The sequence below is a fragment of the Scatophagus argus genome, chromosome 15 (assembly GCF_020382885.2).
Source record: "Scatophagus argus isolate fScaArg1 chromosome 15, fScaArg1.pri, whole genome shotgun sequence".
NCBI lineage: Eukaryota > Metazoa > Chordata > Actinopteri > Scatophagidae > Scatophagus > Scatophagus argus.
This window is the reverse complement of record NC_058507.1, coordinates 16,042,040-16,063,606: the sequence shown is the minus strand read 5'-3', so window position 1 is coordinate 16,063,606 and position 21,567 is coordinate 16,042,040. Positions and strand designations below refer to the sequence as shown.

The 21,567-nt window shown below is 40.5% G+C and overlaps 2 protein-coding genes across 2 annotated transcripts; one reads left to right on the top strand and one right to left on the bottom strand.

The window, feature by feature from the left end:
- The first annotated feature begins 333 nt into the window (after positions 1-333).
- On the top strand, positions 334-3,900 carry rsrp1 (arginine/serine-rich protein 1). The gene is made up of 5 exons (XM_046413638.1): positions 334-720; positions 1,191-1,788; positions 1,930-2,105; positions 3,374-3,451; positions 3,541-3,900. The coding sequence occupies exons 2-5, from the start codon at positions 1,212-1,214 to the stop codon at positions 3,697-3,699; spliced, it is 990 nt and encodes a 329-aa protein (XP_046269594.1). The 5' UTR covers positions 334-720; positions 1,191-1,211; the 3' UTR covers positions 3,700-3,900.
- A 1,723-nt stretch (positions 3,901-5,623) lies between these two features.
- Positions 5,624-11,574, bottom strand: syf2 (SYF2 pre-mRNA-splicing factor). The gene is made up of 7 exons (XM_046413639.1): positions 11,449-11,574; positions 10,992-11,096; positions 10,613-10,738; positions 10,256-10,373; positions 7,981-8,071; positions 7,268-7,366; positions 5,624-6,538 (listed from the first exon to the last, which is right to left on the bottom strand). The coding sequence occupies exons 1-7, from the start codon at positions 11,464-11,466 to the stop codon at positions 6,373-6,375; spliced, it is 723 nt and encodes a 240-aa protein (XP_046269595.1). The 5' UTR covers positions 11,467-11,574; the 3' UTR covers positions 5,624-6,372.
- Positions 11,575-21,567: the final 9,993 nt, after the last annotated feature.

The following is a 21,567-nucleotide window of genomic DNA, read 5'->3' as shown; positions in this document are numbered from 1 at the left end:
CTCACTCACTCGTTCCCTTCATCAAACGCAGGAAAAACAATACATATTATATGTGCTCTTATTGCGTGTCAAAACGTGCAAAAATATATCCACTACACACCAAGGAAAAGTTGAAGATAGGCATTTACCACAACTGCGAAGAGATAATAGATATTTGCAAGTACAGCATTCTGCGTTCTACTTTATTTTCACTATTTTTGGTCGAAATCGTTCCTAAATCTTTTTTCTTCGCTGGTTTTGCCGGTTGGCCCAACAACTACATCAGTCAGTTAGAGCGAATGCTTACTCGGTTTAATTTAGTATCTATTCCAATTTAGGTAAGGGCAAAGGCGATAATGCTACTTTTACAGAATACGGACTGTGGGAATTAGTAACAGTTAAGGCTGGCCTTTCACTCATATCGAATACAATTAAAACAATGAGTCAACAGACTTAAAGCTTTCAGAACAACACGTGACTGAACTGTTCCAGAAACTGCTCAAAGCCCGTTGCTCCACCAGTCTCGGCTTCATTCGAGTGACGACAACAGAAGGTTGCTCTACGAGGGACAGACAGCGATCGCTCTATCGTAAATATATTACTGTAAACCAACATATTTAAAGATTTTGATTTCTATTCCTTGATCATCGTCTCGTGGTACATTTTTGGAGGCATCCGTCTTGACATAAATCGTGTATATCGACGTTACTGGGACAAAGGTTTCAAGCTACATTCGGTCTGGTAAGAAATGCTACGTCCGCTAGCATAACTTTGCGTTGCAAATTAAGAGTTGTATGAAAACAGATTTAATCGTCCGTCGTAAATTTTAATGTGTTTCTCATGTAATTTTACTATTTGGGTCAAAATGGTTTTTAATCTTTAGTGAAAGGACTGGATGTAAGGTCTACCAGAGTGATAGCATACATTAGCTCAAGCTAATTTAGCTTGCGTCATCGTGGAAATTTCCAGTACGTTCCAGTCAACCGTTGCAGTTACGCAATGTTGCTTTGCTCGGTAGGGTCAGCACTGAGTAAAGTGTTAAGCTGCACGCTGAAAGACTAATTGTTTATAATCAAGAGCAAGGCACTTCTTTAAAATATGTAATGATGAACATTATTGCAACCATTATTACAAGGAAGCAGTCCTTTTTAAGTTTTATTCCGAAAAGTTTTCTTTCTATGAATCTCATACATTTTTGTTTTTCATTTCAGCTTGTGGCGGAAAACAAAACAATGGCCACAGTAAATGACCCACACTCAGAAATGGCCCATGCTCGACAGAGTGATGGCATCAGTGTAATCTTTGACCAACAAAGTCCTGCTTCATCTTTCTCTCACTCCCGATCCCGATCTACAAGCAGCAGTGACAGCAATGGCTCCTCAGTCTCAGGCCGCCGCAGGGGGCGTGCTAGCCACCGGGGACGTTACACGTCTTCGTCTTCTTCAACATCGTCTTCATCCCGCAGCAGGTCCTCTTCTCACCCCAGGTCCCGCTCTCACCCTCGTTGCCACAGACGTTCCTCCCGCTGTCGCTGTGACAACCATAACAGATATGGCCGTGGACGCTACCGCCGCTCCCCACCACGTCGCTACAGGGCCCGCTCTCGCTCCTACAGCCGCTCACCCTCCCCGGACAGGTACTCACGCCACAGACGCTACAGATCCAGGTCGAGGTCTTCAAGCCGTCTGAGCAGGAGGGTTGCAAGTCGCTTTGTATACAGGTCATCCCCATCCAGAACCCCATCCAGAACCCACAGGAGGCGCTCAAAGTCGAGATCTTCAGGACGCTCTGTCAGTTTAAGTTTGGATGGTAAGTTAAAGGGATTAAAATGAAGATTCAGTAATTACTCAGTTTGTACTTATTGTTTAGTGAGGCAGACTTAGAAGTCGGCAAAATTTCAACAGAAGAAACAGTTTAAACATTCTCTCATAACTTGTTTGTGTTATACAGATAAACGGGGACTCCTCAAAGCTGCGGCAGTCAATGCTATGAAGATCCTAGGTCTGGAGAAGGTGGAACTGCCTGAGAGTCTGAAACCAATCCTGTCTGAGCAGATGGAATCCACACGGGTGTCGCCAGAGCTCGAGACAAGGGTGAGACAAGACCCTGAAAAGACTCCGTCACAGGTGGGTGTCTGGGAGTGACTGTCACTACACATTGAACACATCACACACTTTAGATAAGGCTCTGTCACAGATTCTAATCATAGACCTAGAATTATCTTTATCTGTCTTGGACTAGATGTAAAAAAACAAGGTGAAGGGTGCTAAAGATAGTTTACCAAATGGGTAATGGTCTCATACATCTTTGGCTGTACAGGAAGTATTATTAAAACATATAAAAGTTAACCGAGCTATCACATTTTATCTAAGTTGCAACAGTTAAACATTATATCAAGCACAATGTAATTCCTCCACTTGTCTGTTGACAAGTTTGAAGTCTATGCTGTGTTGAATGTCCTGTCTTGTGTTAACCTTTGGACCCCTGAGGGAACACACACATTCTCTGTATTTATTCCTGTCTTCATAGATAACATGACAGTGATCTCCTTCACTCATCGGCACCTGGGATTAAAGGGCTGTCATGTGACTTGGGTGACGACAATATGTGTTTGCGTGAAAGGTTAACTGAACTCTTGAAATGTTCACAATGTTTAGTTGATCAGACAGAGCTTAGCAATTAAACAAACACATATGTAGATTACCAGACATTTTAGACATGTAGCACACAGTCCAATTAAATGCTAACTACACACATACATAGGGCGATATTACATAGATGATAAATGAGCAATTCCGATATAGTATTGCACTGATTCATATAGATTTTCAGAATTTTGACATTACAAATGTATTTATGCTTGCAGTTGAAATGAGTCATTGTTATTTAGCAGAATCTTCCACTCGCTGATGGAGCGCAGGCCTGTGGACTGCGTTATAGTGACTATTCCTGTCAAGAGAGCTAAAAACAGATGAAGAACTCCTCTCCGTATGCCACAGATAAGTTGGTACACGGGCCATGTGCTGAGGGGCTGGGAAACCCACGTCACCAACATTCTGCCACTGTAGACAGAGAAGACCTCCTTTTTACTTTGATATTTTGTTTGCAGTTTTTGTTTGGTTCTGTTTCAACATCTGTCCTTGAAACATTTTTTTTTAAATGGTCAAGACTAGTCTTTGACGGCAGTGTGAGAAGGGGGTGGGGGATGTGCATGAGAGCTGCAGTTTGTTGAAGCTAACACTTAAATAATTATCTATGCAAGAGAAGTGCTTTACAATATTACTGGAAACTATAATCCATCAATATGAACTTCACAAACTGTCAAAGCTCACTCTGCCATAAGTTTTCTACACGCATCTTGACATGGTCTGTTTGTCTTGTCTCTTTGAAACAGAGCAGTGTGGTGGAGGTTGATGACGTGTCCAGTCCAAAGATGTCCCCAAAAAGGAAAATGATCTCTTTCAGCATTAATGTAAGACTTACAGTTAATTTCCTTTTTTAAAGTTCTTTCCCCTGAACACTGCTTTACAACTTCTGTTTTCTCTCTCCTTAATGTTTTAGAATTCTGTGGCCAAACCAACAGTGGCAGCCCCATCGTGCGCTAAGGTAACTGCAAGAGTGGACCTCTATGAAAACAGGAAGCCCTATGGCCACTGGGTTCCAGTCGTAACGGGCCAAACCCGCAACACACGCAAACACAAACTCTCCACGTTACATTAGTGTGGCAGAGTACACGGACACTGTATATACTGTAAATATTTTGTATATATATCATGTTCTGTCATTTCATGGCCAACGTTTTCTTTCAGATGTTAAAGAGTTAAGTGAGACGAAGTGAAGAATTCGTTCAGGTGGGATTTTTGTTTCCCCTTTGTGTATTGTTCGGTTTATGGATTCAATAAAGATTTACTTGAAGAGTGATTGTTTCTGTTTTGATTTGTAAGGAGTCTCGTAAATCACTGGTCTGCACTCAGTGACTCACATTTTGAGCCTTGAAAACTGTTTAGGGAATATTTAATTTAATTGGGGGTTTATTGGAATGCTTTACAGCATCCTCTACTGACTGCAGTTGTACAATGTCAAGGTTAATTATTCCTACAGGAATAATCTTAACCCCTTATTGCTCAGTCATTTGAGTAAAGTGCATTCAAAGTATTTGATCAGGGTACATTAATGGAGGAAAGATTTATACACTGCAACTTTATCCATGTATAATAATAGTAATGCCTCTCTGCTTGAAGACATTGTGGAATTAACAGTAAGGCAAATTCTCTGGGTCTTCTTTTCTTACTTGTGTGTCTGCCTTGATATCCTACATTCATATGTAACTGCATGGCTGAGGGCTGCCCTTCTATGTCACTGCTGTCCTCTGACAGGACAAGGACAAGTAAGTCACCATGAGTCAGGTGCAAGTTCTCACGATGACCACTGGGTGTCAGTGTTGTCATAGATGTGCATAAACTGTAGGCGTGTGATGTTTTATTGAGAGATTTCATATGCTAAAGATGGTGCTGTAACCACGCTCCAGACCTCGAGTCATCAACATCCCTGATTTGTTTGGTGCATGGAATTGTACAGGGCCTTTTTTCATGGAAGCCATTTTGAAATGTCACAGCGGTAAAGCACAGGTATGTAATGAAAATGAAATCCATTTAGCTTCGGGGCATTGCTACACATAAACTATCCTTTCCAAGGCATGTGAATATAACAGAGTAATTGCTAATGGTATCACCTGTGCTTTTCTTACTGTCACAACTCAAAAGGATGTGTTGAGAGTAACACCCGTAATTGATCAATCACCATCTAGGGATCATAGCCACACTCAGTCACCATCTGCTGTCTGCTTACACAGGACCTGAATATGCTCCTTCTTGTATAAATTAATAAGTCCTGCTGCTGTGCTACTTACCTCACATCTGGTGTGCATTCATCCTGACATATTTTTAAAGCTGATATTTAGATAAATGCCACAGTCTGTTGGAATAAACAGGTAACATCACACAGCTCTGAATATGTGTCTACCAGACTGTGTTTCCTGCTGTAAACTGACTTATAACTGTGATTAATTACTTTGATATAATGTAAGATGTGTAAATGCATAACAGTAATAAATACATAACAGCAAGGATGGTGGATTTAAAGTAAAAGCGGTACTACATCAGGGAGTAGGTACTGTATACTTAACAGGTTTCATTGGTATACACACTAACAAAACATGGTCGACAGATTTATCTCATCAGTGTGTGTATACTATATGTGTTGTCTATTCTTTTTTAAGTAATTATTGTTGCCATTTATTCACTTGCTGACTCTATGGGAAACACACCTATTGACAGTCATTGTTCATCCAGTCATTAAATGTACAGGCAAAATGGGAATGCTTAAGGCAGTGGGCCTTAAAAGATCCAAAGGTGTTAGATGATCTGTGAGACAAAACACTGAATTTACGATGTGTTGCGCCTTGTACGACTCCCAGCCAATATCCTCAGGCTAATCATATAATATTACAAAAATATCACAATCATAACCCTTTACACTTAATACACTCACTGACTACTTCAGTGCAGTCAGATATCAAAGACATCATTTGAAGACCTCAACTACCCTTCTTCAGCAAAACACACACACACTTCACACACTATCCTTTGAGGGCTCTCCATAAATTTATTTTGTGTGGTTCACCAAGTTCACCGATTGACTACATTTAATAAAACAGGATATAAAAAGTGTGATTCAACTCAAAACAAAACAATGACTGTGTGCCCTGTAGAGTGGGCCTCTTTATTCACATAGGCAGGTCAGAAAGGGGAGACTTGCAGGAAAACCTGTTTTCTTGTCTTCTCCAGTCACAAGGCCTTCCTGCTTTAGTCGCAGCTTGCGGCAAGTTGGTTAAACTGAGATGATAATGAATAAATTGAATTGCTCAATTGTTGGTTCTTCTCTCCCCTGTGTGACTACACTAAAACATTCTTTTGGCTGGCATCTTCTGCTAAACATGCCCTGAGGTTTGATTGTAGCCAGTGGTAATTCATTCTCACGCTCAAAATGTCTTCCTCATGAGACCACACGCAATAAACCAATAAAAACCAACCAAGAAGTGTGCAAGATAACTGGATAATTGCAAGCGGTTTATTAAAAAAAAAAAAAAAAAGAAAAGAGGATCAGATAATCACAAGTGTTGTTGTAACTTCTAACACTGTACAAAGGAACACAACACATGTCTTTATCTTACTATCTTACTCCAATTATTTTTCAATCCAAAATAACCTGTGTGTTAAAACTGCCTTATAACAGAATTTATTAAAAAAAAGTTTGTTTCTGTATTTTTGGTATACGGTCAGTATTAAGAAGAAATCCGGGATGTGCACATGTCCACTGAGGTGACTAGACCCACTACACAGCAGTACCTCTCTCCAAGTTTTGTTTGATTTCTGCTGTGTATTTGCCGTAGAAACGCTCTGCCTTCTTGTTGAACTTGGCATTCCTCTCGTTGATGTAGTCGATGTCTGCGTCGTCGTTGTAGGCCCGGCGTCGGCTGTACTTGGCCCGCTTCTCGATCCTGACAATCACAAATAAAAGCAGCTTAGGGTTGATTTCATGAACCAGATGGCCACTATCCATGGCATATCCAATAACAATAATTGGCTGCAGGCAATAATCTGTGTGTGTGTGTGTGTGCGCGCGCGCATTTGAATTTGGTGAGGAAAGTGGCAATGGAAAACCTAGCACACACATGCACACTCAGAGGAAAATACTGTCAATTTTTGAGCTTCCAGTCTTAATTCACTGTGTCTTCAAAGCATTGTTGTGCGTCATAACCTGGCAACTGAATCCTTGTCTAATGCCCCACAGTCGCATCTCTATCATAAGCCTTCAACAGCCTCAAATACAGAGCAGTTCAGGGAAAGACCAGGGCAATCAAAGGTTAAAGGGACTTCTGTAGAAAAGACAAAAACTTACTGAAAAACTAAACTTGAGGCACCGAAGGTACAATTTGATCCCCCCTGTGTTGGGACTTAATGCTGGCCTCTTACATAGCTTTCATTAAGGTGGGTGGGGGTCTGTACAGTTCATTATTTTGTCAAAGATTTGCGTATTCAGCGTTTAGCTTGTTAAGCCAAGATAAACTTGTTATTTCACACTGGCACCAACAGCACCGTTAGCACCATGGTTTATCTATGGCGCCCACTGAGTCACACTGATACTTAATGGGTGGGCTGAGAGCAAGATTAAATTAGCAGCCAAGACAAAATCTCTCTTCTACTGTATGTTCTTGAGCACAACTTACTGTTTCTCAACATCGTCCACCATACGGTCAATGCCCTCCTTTGTGGGAACATGTGTGCCATGGATCAGGCTATTGGATGTGGGGTGAAAGTCCTCACCACTGTGGAGCACCAGGAATAAAGATTGTAAAGAAATTAGATATGCATTACCAAAGAGAACAACCGTTTTAACATGCTTATCCTGACTTTTCTATTCCATCATTGTGATTACGCTCACCCTAAAGAGCAAAGACGATTTGGTTTCGGGGCATAATGTGTTGGTGTATTCTTCACGGGTCTGCATGCGTCAGCCTTAACTGGTTCAAAGAAGTGCAGGCACTCAACTCTACTCTGACCTTAGCGTGCACACAATTTAAAATCTTTAGATTATTTCAGGAGTGTGCAGCTATGTCAATACTACCCCCGGGGCAAATGATGGAGTACAACTTATATAGAAAATACTCTGTGCACATGTGATGAGCGAATGAAAAGATTCATCAGCCAGACAAAATGCTCCAATTCATTTTACTTCACTAGAAATTTTACAGTTATGGTCTAAACAGTAGACACATCCTCGAGTACCATTTTTATAACCCTTTAGTGTAAGAATATACACAGATATAGAAATGTCAGATGACAAGTCTTCCGGTGTTGTCTGTTGATCTGGATTAACTATTAAAAGACACAACTCTAGTACTGTCACAGCAAAGGAATATGGAACAGAAGCTTAACTCACCATTCCTCCCTCTGCCTCTCATAGCCTTCCAAGTCTGGTCTGATTTGCTTTGTGAGCCTCTGGTACTGTCGGAACTGGGCCTCTGCATAACCTGCAATCCATTGTGTGAGACGGAAGAAAAAAATTCTTTGACCGAGTTATAATTACCGGAACAAACAGCAAGCAGGCACGAGGCTCAGCAAAACAACCTGCGGCTGGTCAAGGGGGGTGAAGAGACAACTTGCCCCTCCCTTCCTCTCTAGAAGCCCCTCTGGTGATAATTTTCTCCCCAGAGGTTTAAATCCAGAGGGGAATTTGATGCAACAGATGGCAGCCATATTTAGGAGACACAGCAAGTCTTTTGTCAGTAGATCAAATTGGGAGCGGTTTGAGATGATTAATATCCCTAGCGGTCCCTACATATAACCAGTACTGCTCTACACACTGGTACTACCTAACAACATTGCACTGTGTATCAAAGACCTGGAAAAAGAGTCACAGTCACATGCCATGACACAGGAGAGTAGCAGACCAAAATCACGGTGTGCTACTCGTTTCCTCAAAAGTACATCACGTTCAATTACTGATGAATAGAACAGCAATTTGATCAAATCACTGCATGTTTCCATGCTACTTTCTGACCCGACTTTACACGGGTTAATACAATCAGTGAATGGCAACTCCTTCAGTTTGTTAAACAATGAGTGCCCACCATGATCTTATTAGTTGTAAAAGGGACAAAAATGTCCTCTTGATCGATGAGAGAATGTGTAATCAGTTTAGATTTCTAAAAAGAAATTAAAGATAAATAAGACTGCAGTCTTTGTAGTCTGAAATTTGAGCTTGATCGATTCACACAGCTACTTATTTGTTAAAGTAAATACAAAACTGGTGACAACTTGTGTTGAGTAATCAAAAGGTCTTTTGGTTCCTCTGACTGACACTCATCCACACACATGCTAATCTGTAAGACAAATGGGCGCACAAAAGAATTTAAGTGCAGGAGGCTGTGTCATTATGGTCCAAACATGTATGCTATTTAAGGTGCTGACAGGACATGAAGTACAACACAGGAAACCCAGTTTTAGTAACAGCTTAATTGTTTAAAGACTTTGCATTGCACAGCTATGGAGGGTTACCACAGTGGCAACTATTTCATCTTTTATCACAACTACTGCAAACTAAACAGCAGAATTACAGTATTCATGTTACAATGTAATCCACCAGGAAAGTGTGTTGCCATGTATTTGACTGGCCAGTGCAGCACCTTGATGAGCCAACTTCTTCTTCTGTTTTTTTTTTGTCCAGAAGACCCTATGTTGTTTTGCCGGAGCTGACTTCATTGGCTCAATTCCAACAAATGAAAGGGCTGCTCAAGCCAGTATGAACGTGGCCTTGCTCAGGTTCATCGCAGAATTTTATCTGTGATCATAATATATTTTGAGGATAATAACAGAACTACCTCCTCATTGCTGTAGGCCTCCGTGCACCAGTAAAGCTGCACGTCACATCAAATATCTGTCCAGAATAGGTTATATATGTAGTGAAGACTTTGAAGGAATTTAATAAACAAAATGTAGTTCTTGACAAAATAGAAATTATCACCATACTGACACAGATGATTCCAGTGAACTATTTCCACTGAGAAACATGCTGTCTTTACTTAAAGATTAGTTTTACAGAGGAGAACAGTGGACTGATAGAGTCTCTCATCACATGATGCAACAAAAATCAGCTGGAGATCAATATCAGTAAGACCAAAGAGCTTGTGGTGGACTACAGCCGTACGCCTAATGGGCATGTAAGTTCATTGAGAGAAACAAGAAATCAAGTCAAATTTCTTGTACAACTTCATGTGCTTGCCAAAAAAAAAAAAAGCGAAAACACAACAAAAAAACTCACACACCAGCAAGCTACAAATGCTGAGAAGCTACAAAGTCTAATATGAGGATGCTTCATAGACATCTTCAAACCCCCAGCCACCTTTTGAGTTATGCTGTTGAATAATGGACAGAAGAGTGATTTTGGAGAACATCAGAGCATGATAATGTCACAGTGAATTTGACATTTCATCTTAATCTGTTTGACATTTGTGTGAAATTTTGTCATTACTAGTATGTGAATTCTTGAGTTATGGCTGAAACATGCAGATAAAAAAAATAAAAGACTCACCAAGCTAAACTGAACAATCAATTTGTTCCCAAATGATGTGTTTCTTGCTCTATAAATCATGTGCAACCAAAGAGCACATTGATAACAATCCATGCGTTTCTTCACAGAGGACCCTGCCACCAACCTGCAAATCCAGTGTCGGGGTTCTTCTTCTTCTTCTTCCTCTCCCACCGGTCTGCATCATCAGCAGTGATTTCTAGCAGTTTCACTCTGTCATATTCTTCCCCTCTGGCAGCACATTCCTGGAAGCCAATGTTTTAATGAACAAACAAAAGTGTCAAGATTCAGCCGTCCCTTGTTTGAGACATTATTTAAAATTTAGGAAACTTAAAGTCTACAAACTTTCTAGTTGTTGACATTACAAGGGTTGTATGCACTTAAAGTCATACATTCTGATATTTTTTTCTATCAGCTGTCTCTTGTCATCATGTTGAACAGACAGTACAGTACTACAGGCTCTATAAGCGCTGTACTCCATTACTTTTTTCTTTTCATCTTCGGCAAGTTCCCACTCCAGTCTGGCTTTCTTCGCCTCCCAGTTAGAGGGGAGTTTCAGTCTCTTGTCCTCCTCCACAACCTCCTGGTGATTGAGTTTTCGTGCTTCGTTCTGCAGTGCAAAATAAAACATACTGACATGTTATGCAAGCAGGTAGAGCTCTCAGAAATACCCATCCAAACACCTAATGGTAAATTTCGCGAACTGACACGGCATCTGCGGGTTAGAAGTCTTTTCCACTGTTAAATGTCAAGCTTACTACCACTACCACATAACCAAACAGCTCTCGAGAGACATTAAAAACTAAGACATTCTCGCTTTCTCTCCGACTGTTCTTTGAATCGATAAAAGGTACGCAACTCACCCGTTTAAAATGTAACTCTCGAAATTTTCGTAGTCTCGCTTCTCTCTTCTGACACGGTAGGGTTTCAACGGATTCCTCCTCTGTGGCTGAAACGTTAGCAGACTCCTGAAAATAACGTAGGTTATCATTGTATCATAATAAAATACGATAGAAAATAACACTGTGTGTGTAACTGCTAAGTTTAGCCTCTTGCAGTCAAAAAAGACGAAAAGACCTGGCAGAAGAAGTCAACTAAGGGTAGCGGATATCTCATAACACAGCCCGTGCGAGCTAACGTTAAATAGCAATCGTTACCATGGGTTAGCTTAGTACGACAACAAATGATTATAAAACACGCGTGAAAAAGAAATACAGTCTCCATCGGCATGATAAAACGCTCTAATTAGCCTTTCGATCAAGTATAATTTGCCATAACATCAAATAAAGTCGACAATAATAAAATGAGGAGAATACCTACCTCACTACAGGACGCCATTGTTGTGAAAACTCTACACTGCGGAAGAGCACAGGAAGTTTGACGTTCATACCGGATATTACGAATAAATGTAAAAACGGTCACATTTGAAATAATTTTATATACACCAATCTAAATTTTGTATGACACATTCATCTCTTTCTTTAAATATAGATGGATATATTATTTTTCTGCATAATGAATTGAAATCATACAGAAAATATTCAGAAAAAATAACAAGCTTTTCTTGATTTTCTCTTTTTCAAAAAAATCACAGACCTACATTATTTTCGAATATCTTTCTTTCATTTAATTACAAATGTACAACCCTCTGACAAAGACAAGTGGAGCAAATAATATAAATCTGCATATAACCTCCAAATTATTTACTTGTGTCCAGGATTTATACAACAGCTGATTTTCTTACCATTATTTTCCCTTTTCTATGACCCTGTGCATAGTTCAAGGTTGTCATTTTATTGTTTAAATAAGGAAGTTTAGGAGTCAACAGAAATAACAGTGTTATAAAGGAGGCATAACAACAAGAAAGCTACACATTCAAATTACATGAGGATAGACTACACTTTGAAATATGTTTGGCCATGAATGGATGTAAGATGAGATATTCATCAAACATGCAGCTGAAAAAATATCTCTGAACAGAGGGTATTTGGAAATTTAGTGTAGATATTATACCGTAGATGTTCTTTATATTATTTTAATTAGATTTTCCAGCAGTGGACATAGAACACTACCTGATGTTTTGAATGTCTTTTCTGGAGTTTAATCGCAGAGTCAAGTTAAAAGACATAAAACATTGTCAGACCTGTTATATGACCACGAGAATCTCTTAATTATTTGCTATAATATTACATGAGTCAAGTGCACGTTTGATCATTTTATCATGGTGCCATGGTAAAAGTAATTTCCAGGCAACTTATATTTTACAGCAATGTTTTTTTGTATAATTTTAAACCAAGCGACCGTGCACCCTTTTCAAGTTTAAATTCATCAAGAAATACCACTATACTGGTGGAAACTGGCAAACATGCACACAGTCAGCAATTATGAATATGACTGGAGGTTATACAGTGAGAGGCATGAAAGGTCAAGCACAAAGTCATCAGTGTGCCACACAGAGAGTCTGTTTAGACTCCACGAAATTCAAATGTTATGGTTGCTTTTGCTGCAGAGAAACGGAATCTCAGATGTATTACCATTGCATCTTATTTTTACCCACAAAAAACACAAGTATAAATCAGGGCTTTGGAACACAACCTAGGACTTCCAAATATGATTCTACCATCTGATCAGAGGACGAAAGTAAACACTTTCAAGAGCCATTTGAGCATGTTTGACTTGCTAAAATGGATGTGCTCCCAGTTTGATTGCATTATACTAATAGAGCTCTTTTGGAGGATGTAATTAAGTGGAGTTTATAGTCTTAGATTAAAGCATCCTCTAGATCACAGGCAATGTTAATGGAGTGATGCATTTTCACTGGAAACCAGATGGGAGCACATCACAACAGAGCAAAACATGATTGGCTACAGTAATGGGTATGGCACTACTACTGCCATGCAAAAGAGAAAACATCTTCATAATAAATGACAAATAAGTAAGAGAGTGAAACCCTAAGGCAACTTGAAAAAAGAGAATGAAACTAATTATCATTTCCTCTGTTTGTCAGTCAAACTCTTAATGGCAGTTTGCAGAACAGTGGCAAAAGACACTTTCACAGTTGTATACAGGTATATGACTATGACATCGACACAAACAGTCACTGCAACATGACCCTGGATAAGCAGACAAACAGGATGGATGGATGGAGCTGGAAAGATGGAAAACAAAAAGAGCATGAGAGTTCGCAGCATGTTTTAAGGGTGTGTTCTTTTTCGTCGTTAGCTGTTAATCTCTTAATTAATGTCATCCACGCATCCTCAGTTCTCAAGTGTTCTCATATGCTGACACAAGTCTACTCAGGGTACATTCACTCATTGTCCTGGAAGCTCAAGCAGGTTTGGGTGGAAAGCTAGTAAGCAAGAACTTATGTAGTAACACCTGTAACTTTGTGTTTAACATGTATGTCATGTATCAAAGAAAGGTGGGCCATAGCAACAGCTAATAGGGATTCAGATAATTATCTGCTACACATGCATTAGTTGACATTATGTTTGTACATTATATTCACACAGTACAGAAGCACCAGGATCATTCAGTTTGTTGAGTGTGAACAACATTGTAAGTTTAGGTACATATTGTAACAGTACTCTAGGTGTGGTTAAGGCCAAGGAAAAGGAGTCTTTCTGTTCATTCTTGTGCCAGTGCTTGTCATGGTTCCAACACCAGCATCACAGTGGAGATTGGTATGATCTAAATTTGAAATCCAAACTGGTTTATGACAGGCAGCATGAGGATCTAAGCAATGCTGTCAGTGCAATTTAAGGGATACTGAGCATTAGTGTATTACGACGTACATCTCACATGTTGAGGCCACCCAAAAATGCTGAACAGCCTTTCCTCAATATACTTTTATATCCTATACTTATATATGCTTTTCCAGTCAGGCAAATCAGGCCTGAAATAGAGTAACATTATATCTGCAAATAAATTGCACTTTACGGGAACATTTATAAATACAGGGCAGACCTCATGGTGCTTCATAACCATGTGACATTTATAAGACTGGACGTGATATTAGTTCAGTTTGTTACCTACCTACAGTGAATGAGACACTATGATGTTTGTACACACAGACATACATCTAACTGGCACCGTTATCTTGATCTTAATAAGAGTTCCTCTAGATAGCACATGGGGGGCAGGGTCTCTTGCTGCTCAAGCAGCTGCTTCACATCTGGAACTTAATATAAACATCATGGCCAATAAAATCATTCCATTTCCTTAATTACTATTCCTGTCATTTCCGCACTAAATGAAAAGTTATTAATTCAGCGCCAACACAAACATGCTTCTCCAATATGAGGAGCTACTCCCGATGCGTCGCCACCCTGACTACAGGCCGCTGTCACTGAACTGGAACCCCAAGCTCCTGCCTTGCTCTGCCAGTGTGCATTTGTGTGACTGTGACTGTGTGTGTGTATGTGTGTGGATGCATATTCCGTTAGTTGTGGGGACACAAATCTGTTTACACAGTCACATTGTTATGTGGACAAAACGGAAGTCCCCACAACATAAATCATTAAATATTAGGGTGAAGACTTGCTTTAAGGTTACTTTAAGGTTAGGGTTAGGATTAGGCAAGTAATATTTATTGTTATGGTTAGGTGGTGGTTAAGCCTCCAGAAAATCGATGTAAGTCTATGTAATGTCCCCAAAAGTGATGGAAACAGGACTGCGTGAGTGTGTGTAGGAAACAGGGTCCAGGGTGCTGTAGGCATGAATGGAACACAAGATGCCGTCTTGTTTTCCATCTCATCCAAATGTTCCCACTGGTGCCAGTATAATCATGACATGCACAACCCATCCTGTTTCATCTCTACTCCCTCCTCCTCTCTTCTGCACTCCAACTCTTGTTCTCCTGTTGCTTCTCTGTGTGTTCAACACATGCCATGCCACCTTTTTTCTCCTCCTCATTTATACTACTCTATCCCTTCATCCATTCTCTCTGTTCTTTTTTTTTTTTCTCTTACGTGCCTCCCAGTGCTATTTAGTCTGTGATGAATAGCAGGCTTGTTAGAGTAACATAACGGCCAATGACCAGACTTCAGGCATCGGGCATCAGTCTGTAGTATTGCCAAAACAACTACAAATCCTTATTGCAGCTATACATATGCTAAGGGGGAAATTGCAATCTCTCACAGGGTCATATGTCATCAAGCAATTTTTCAGCTGAAACATTCCTCATAGCGCATCATTATCAGCCATTTCTAGTCTTCAAATGCCTCTCATTGATTCCAAAGCTGCTGCTGGTGGTGTTAGACATATCCAAAGGGCATGGATGAATAGAGTGAATATAGAGCTATTTGGATGGGAGGTCTTGTAAAACGCCTTACATCAAAAGCATCTTTGTATCAGCATAAATGCCAGTGTATGTGTGTTCTTACTGAGCTTGACTGACCAAATTATCATCTTCCCCCGGTAGGGAAAATTATGCTAATACAACGTAAGTCATGATGTATATGATTTGACACAGTGCTAGCTGCTTTGATTACAACTGAAGCCATTCAGGCCAAGAGAGGTAGAGGATTTGGTGAGCAACACATATACTTACACAAAAGACGCATGCATGCACTCAAATACCACCAGTTTTGTAGTCAATGCTTTTGCTCCACCACACACAATTAAAGTCCCAATTAAAGGCCATTATGGGTTTTCCACTAGCAGCAACCACAGGGAGAACAGCTCCACGGCCCGTACATTGCGGGCACACAGATGTCTCCTGTGTTGTCATCCAAAGGAACTCGGACTGATCCACAAACTTTATGATCATAATTACTGATCAAAATTAAAGTGCAACAACAATCTAAGCTCAGAGGATGCAATAAAAAAGTTTGGGGATTCCGGTAAAAGGGGCCAAGTGGGACTACGAGAGGTAAGTGTTTGTGAGATGTTCTTCCTGAGAAGCAAAGTATACTGAAGTGATGACAAGCAGTGACTGAAGCCACGGCAGCCCATTAAACTCTGATTTACCACAAGAGGGAGGCATTTCCCTGATATTTTACCAGAAATGACAGTCCTATTTAATCTGAGTGGGAATATTAAATAAAAAGGCCACATTTTCATGTTTGTTCTTACTTTGGCAATTGTGTTTCTGTTTCCCACAAGCACCAACAGATTTGAGTTCTCACCACAGATGAAAGCACTGGGCTCCGTATCTGCTGTGAAGCATCCATTCACCACCATGCCCACACACAAGTTCAACATGAGTGTCTTCCCTTGAGCGGAGCACAAAAGTGTCATGCATTTCCGTTTCTGAGTTCCCATCCTCTTACCCAGTGACCTTAATGAGAAAGTTAAGTTCTCACTTGGCCAAACAATACGCTGTTGTGCAGGGCTGTGATAAGAGGTGGCCAGTCAACAGCCTGTGGACATGCAGCTGTGAACAGCCATCCCTATCTGTCCCCGGACTGACACGCAAAATAAGTTGCCAGATCAAGTAACCTCACATGAACACACACGTGTCAAAGTGAATGTGGTTGCCCACGCGCGCGCACACACACACACACACACAAAAGTGAATCCCATTCCCACCCAATTTTCTGTCTCGAGAACTAACAATCTGTTTAGTGCAAAAAAAGGCAGTGGCTCCTTTCATCTCAAGTTCAAGGCGCCGATGATCTAATTCCAAATCTGATGATGAACAAACCAGTGCCAAATATCTCAAACAAGCATCAACAACAACATCACTGTGAACTGTTAAGTTAAAAATGAGCTCTTTCTTCGTGGTCAGTTTGGTTTATCCTCTGAACTATTTAGAGCTTAAAGAAGTCTTTTATATTCATGAACAAACTTCTTTTCCAAGGCAGAACATGTTAATTTGGTAATTTTCAAGGTGCAAAGTATTTTCCCCTGGGAATGATGTCAAAGTAGAATTAAGTTTACATACATAGAAAATGTACAGGATTCATATTTTACTTTACCATTTTTTGAACACATAATTTTTGACCTTAGAAACAGGGGTTGAGAAAAAAAAAACACTGATTTGTTCTTGAGCTTTCATATTAAAGATAGTTATGATATATCATATGCAAAGTCCTCCGGAAAAATTTAATCATGTACTTCTACAATATCATGACAACTGAGTAAATTACATGAACATAATGAGAATGAGGCCTGATATCAGAAGCTTCAGAAGAGTTATGAAACTGTCAACTTAAATCATTCATCCCAATGGAGTCATGGCAATCAATAGATTTGCTCAGTGCTTAAGTGCAGAACTTAAATTTGAACATTACGCACTACAGAATCATACACAGAATAATACATACCGCTTAATGTACCACTTTCTTATACAACTTAAATCTCAAGATAGCAAGGAGCAATTATGATCTAAGGGAATTCAATTTTATTCTTTAATTCATAAGAAAATGTAATAGGAAGTATATACAGTATTTCTACTATTTTTATTGTGAAAATCTCATTTTGCTCGGTTATATTTTTATTTTTGTTTTTTGTTTGTTTTGTTTATTGATACTTTTTAGTATCAATCCCAATTTAGAAAGGGAGAGTATATGTCTATGTGGTACATGTTTTAACCCTTAGGCCCTTGGGTCATCCTATTTGTACTTTATTGTTATTGGTTTGGCTTGTTTTGTTTGTTAGCTTTTATATGGTAAGATTTGTCTTGTTTGTTGACTGTCACTGTGATGGTGTCTTGTGTTGCATTACGCCTTCATGTTTTGGTTAGTTGCTGTTGCACTGCTTCAGTTAGATGCTGTGCCATTTTGCAGTGTAGTCAATCAGTCAAGTAGAACAAAACAAACAAACTCAAAACTGAAGTAGACATCCTAGGTTCTACTGGTTGTGCTGCCCTTTAAAAGAGTGGAAATGGTTGTTGAGGAGGGGGTGTAGGAAGGTGAGGCTGGAAACAAGAGACAACCGGTGGGCAGGTGATGAATGGCTAGAGTTCTGGCATTCAACCAAGCCATGACAACCAAACACAATTAATGACAAAAGCGATTGCTGGTGTCAGGATAGGTTGAATAAAGCTCACTATTTTAAAGTATAAAAATTTCCAGTGTGGTATTGGCACCATTTGGTCCGTCAAGTTATAACTGGTTTGTGGGTGACTTGCAGTCATTAAAACCAGACGCACACGTGGGAGCACTGAACAGGACAAGGAAAACAATGACGGATATTCCAGAGTCAATGAACTGTCTCAGCCAGACTATCTGCACTGATGTGGGGTTGTGTGTGTGAATGAATGAGGTGTTTTCCCTAATGTGGGCTATAATCTGACGCTCGGGGCAGAAGAAGGAGGAGTGCAGTGGAAAATATTCAGGGCAACTTCAGACTAGAGGTCCATTTTTAAATCTTGCAACATGCACGGTAAAAGACAACAGAGCAAACAAAAACAGAAGAATGCAGAGAGAGTAAAAAAGGAATATAGAGGGGTGAAAAGGATAGAAAAGGCAAGCATTAGGCAGAGTCAGTTTGAGCCATGTGTAAACAGAATATAGAAACCAGATATGGCCAGTCCAAAAGGTAATACACAGAGAATGCGTTTAGCAGAGTCCATTAAAGCCAAAAGTCTCTGAGGGAACGCTTCTAGCCAGACGTGGGACTCTGATGGAGGTAGCCAAGACACTCTCACTCCAGGTTAGCCTTTCACTCTGAGTAATGGACCAGGGTGTTTTCAGAATCCCATGGTCCCTCACGAGTCCCGCCGAGCCCCCGTGATGAAGTTAGAGTGGTAGTAGGAGCGCTACGGCACAGAGAGAGAATGAGCCATGCCCGTCTCCTGTTGCTGCTGAATGTAATTTTGGATCGTATTGCAGCGGAAACACAACTGACAGAGGAGGAATCTATCGAATTCAGCTCAGACATCACAATAATATTGAGACTTGTTTATAAACACACATTCAGGATGCTTCAGGAGTATCATTCGTTTGAAGGCCACAGTGCATAGCACACAGCTTCAGGGTCCTAAGAGCAAATCCTGAAACAGGTGTTGAAATGGTGCTGCTTGATAAGGCTAGAGTAAAATTGTACTGGAAAAACAAAGACTGCAACTTCGACTATTTGGATCTTTTTGTTAAACTATATGTCATACATATATTTTACCGTGTATTTGTGAATAAGACTAAAAGCCTAGAGTTATGTTAGTGGTGCTCTGAGAATGCACAGTTGTGCTTTGAGCTAAATGTCAACAGTAGCATGCTAACATGTTCACAGTGCTCAGCAGATAGCTCCATTGTCCACTATGTTCACCTTTTTGTGTAGTGTGTTAGCACGTTTACATTTGCTAATTAGCGCTAAACATCTGACCTGATGATGGCACTGAGTGAACAAATCTATCCAATATTTATTGAGACACTACACTAAAAACTTCATGGTGGCATTAGAGGAAAAGTGAAAGGATCACAAAAGCGGTTAGGATTCAGCTTAATCAACATCTGTGCAAAATTTTATTGCCATCCATCTAACAGCTGTTACTTTAGCCTGGACTAGTGTTGTGTTGGACCTACCGTCTGCTAGATCTGAGCTTTTAGCATAGCTAAAAATGAGATCAATTAACCCTCACCTGACAAGCGAGACAAATCCTCCCTTTCCTTTCATGTCATTTATTGCACCCCCATGACTTTTCCTTAGTGGTTAACCAATTCTTGGCTCGTACCTCCAATTGCAACGCCATCGCTATTATAATGCCATCATCCCTGCCTGCCAAGCCATAGAAAATGATGTCACTTCCACCCTTGGTCATGGTGGTTTGGGTTTGGCCACTGGTGCATGTGACAATTTGTGCTCTACTAGGAAGCCCTGAAGCTTCCATCTTGGCAAGCAGCCATGTCGTCCACACCCTCACCCAATTTCACAGCGAGACGCTCAGTGATGCAGCTCAATGTTTTAATTCACTAGAGAGCTTTTGACTATGCCCTTATTTCTGCACTCACTTTAATACTGCCATGTTAAACATCAAGCCCCTGCTCCTCTTTTCCTGTCATGCTGTACAGTGTCTCCGCTCCCGTCATTTGCCCCATGCTTTTGTAGTTGTGTTGCAAGGCGTAAAAGGAGCAGGGCAGGGCGAGGCGCAGGCCCAGCGGTTGCTGATGTATGGCTTCTTGAGAGGAAAGCCAGCGCAGGCGATGAGGGAATGTGGAAATGTACGCACGGCATGATGCCCGGTGGGCCCAGCCCACTCTGCTCTGTGTTTAGAAGCAACCTTTCTTCTTGTGCCAGGTGGGTGGGGGATGAAAGAGGGTACAGGGGGGCTGGTGGGTGGACCTGGGTCTGGGATCAAACAGAGAGGCACTGGAGGGTGACCACGGTGAGGGTTGGTGGTTGTGTGATGAGTGTGAGGAGTGGTCAAATAACTGAACGGTTTTAATTCATATCTGATTAATTGCTGTATCCATCTCTGGTTTTGAAATATTACTGAGGCCATTAATGATGCATTCAGTAACGTTTTAGATACTTTGTTTCATTTCCTCTTCTGAAACCACCCAAAATGTTGATAAACTTCCGGCTGAAAACAGATCCTGCACCTATAGAAAGACCCAGTAAAATAATGAGATGTTTTCAATGGCTCTACATTTGTTCTAGCAAAGCATATTTTATGAAATATACCACTTTTTTTCTTTACAATCACTTTCCAAACTCTGATTCTGCATACTGTATTTGAGGCTGGGAATTTCACATTCATACTTGCAATGTGACTAAGAGCAGGGGCTGATGCCTTTGTTGTCCCCATAGTGTCTCATTATCCCAGCCCATCCAGCTCTGGCGTGTGGGTTCTCAGTGGGGAACCCCAGCCCAGAAGTGGTGGTAAGGATGGGACAAACCAACCACCACTCACAGGCTCCGGCCGGATGAAGAGGGAAGAAGACAACACTCGTCAATTGGAGGTTTTGGTCTGATTGCTTCCCCTTGTGAGGGACTTAACTGTCTCCGCTGGGAATGTGGTCCCTTTTACACCCACGCCTAAAGATAGAGAGAGAGAGAATGAGGTGTAAAAATACAAAAATAAGTAAGATATACAGCCAAGAGGGTGAAGCTGACACTGCAAAACAAAGTCGCGAAGTCAAGTCTCCAAGAAACAGCATGAATAAAATATATTTGAAGTCAGTCTATAAAGGACACATACATTATACTGCGGGAATGGGAAATGAGAGTGACTGGGTACTCATTATGGTGGGGAGGAATTCAGAAGAATCTCACTTTTAAATTACAGTTGAGGTCAAAGGTGAAACTATAGCAAAACTTCAGCCTCAACTTGAACTTTGATTGCAGTTCAAACATTAAAACAGCTATAATCAATATTTTGATATTAACATTGTTTCACATGACTTTATGTATGTGAAAGGGGTCACTCAAAGTGATGAACTTAAAGAGAATTATCACCTGACTCTGTAGTTTTCCTTAACTGTTTGGAACTTTCAGCGTCTCTCAGCTCACTGTTTTTATCTACTGTAAATTTACAGTGGAAGAGGATTGGAGAAA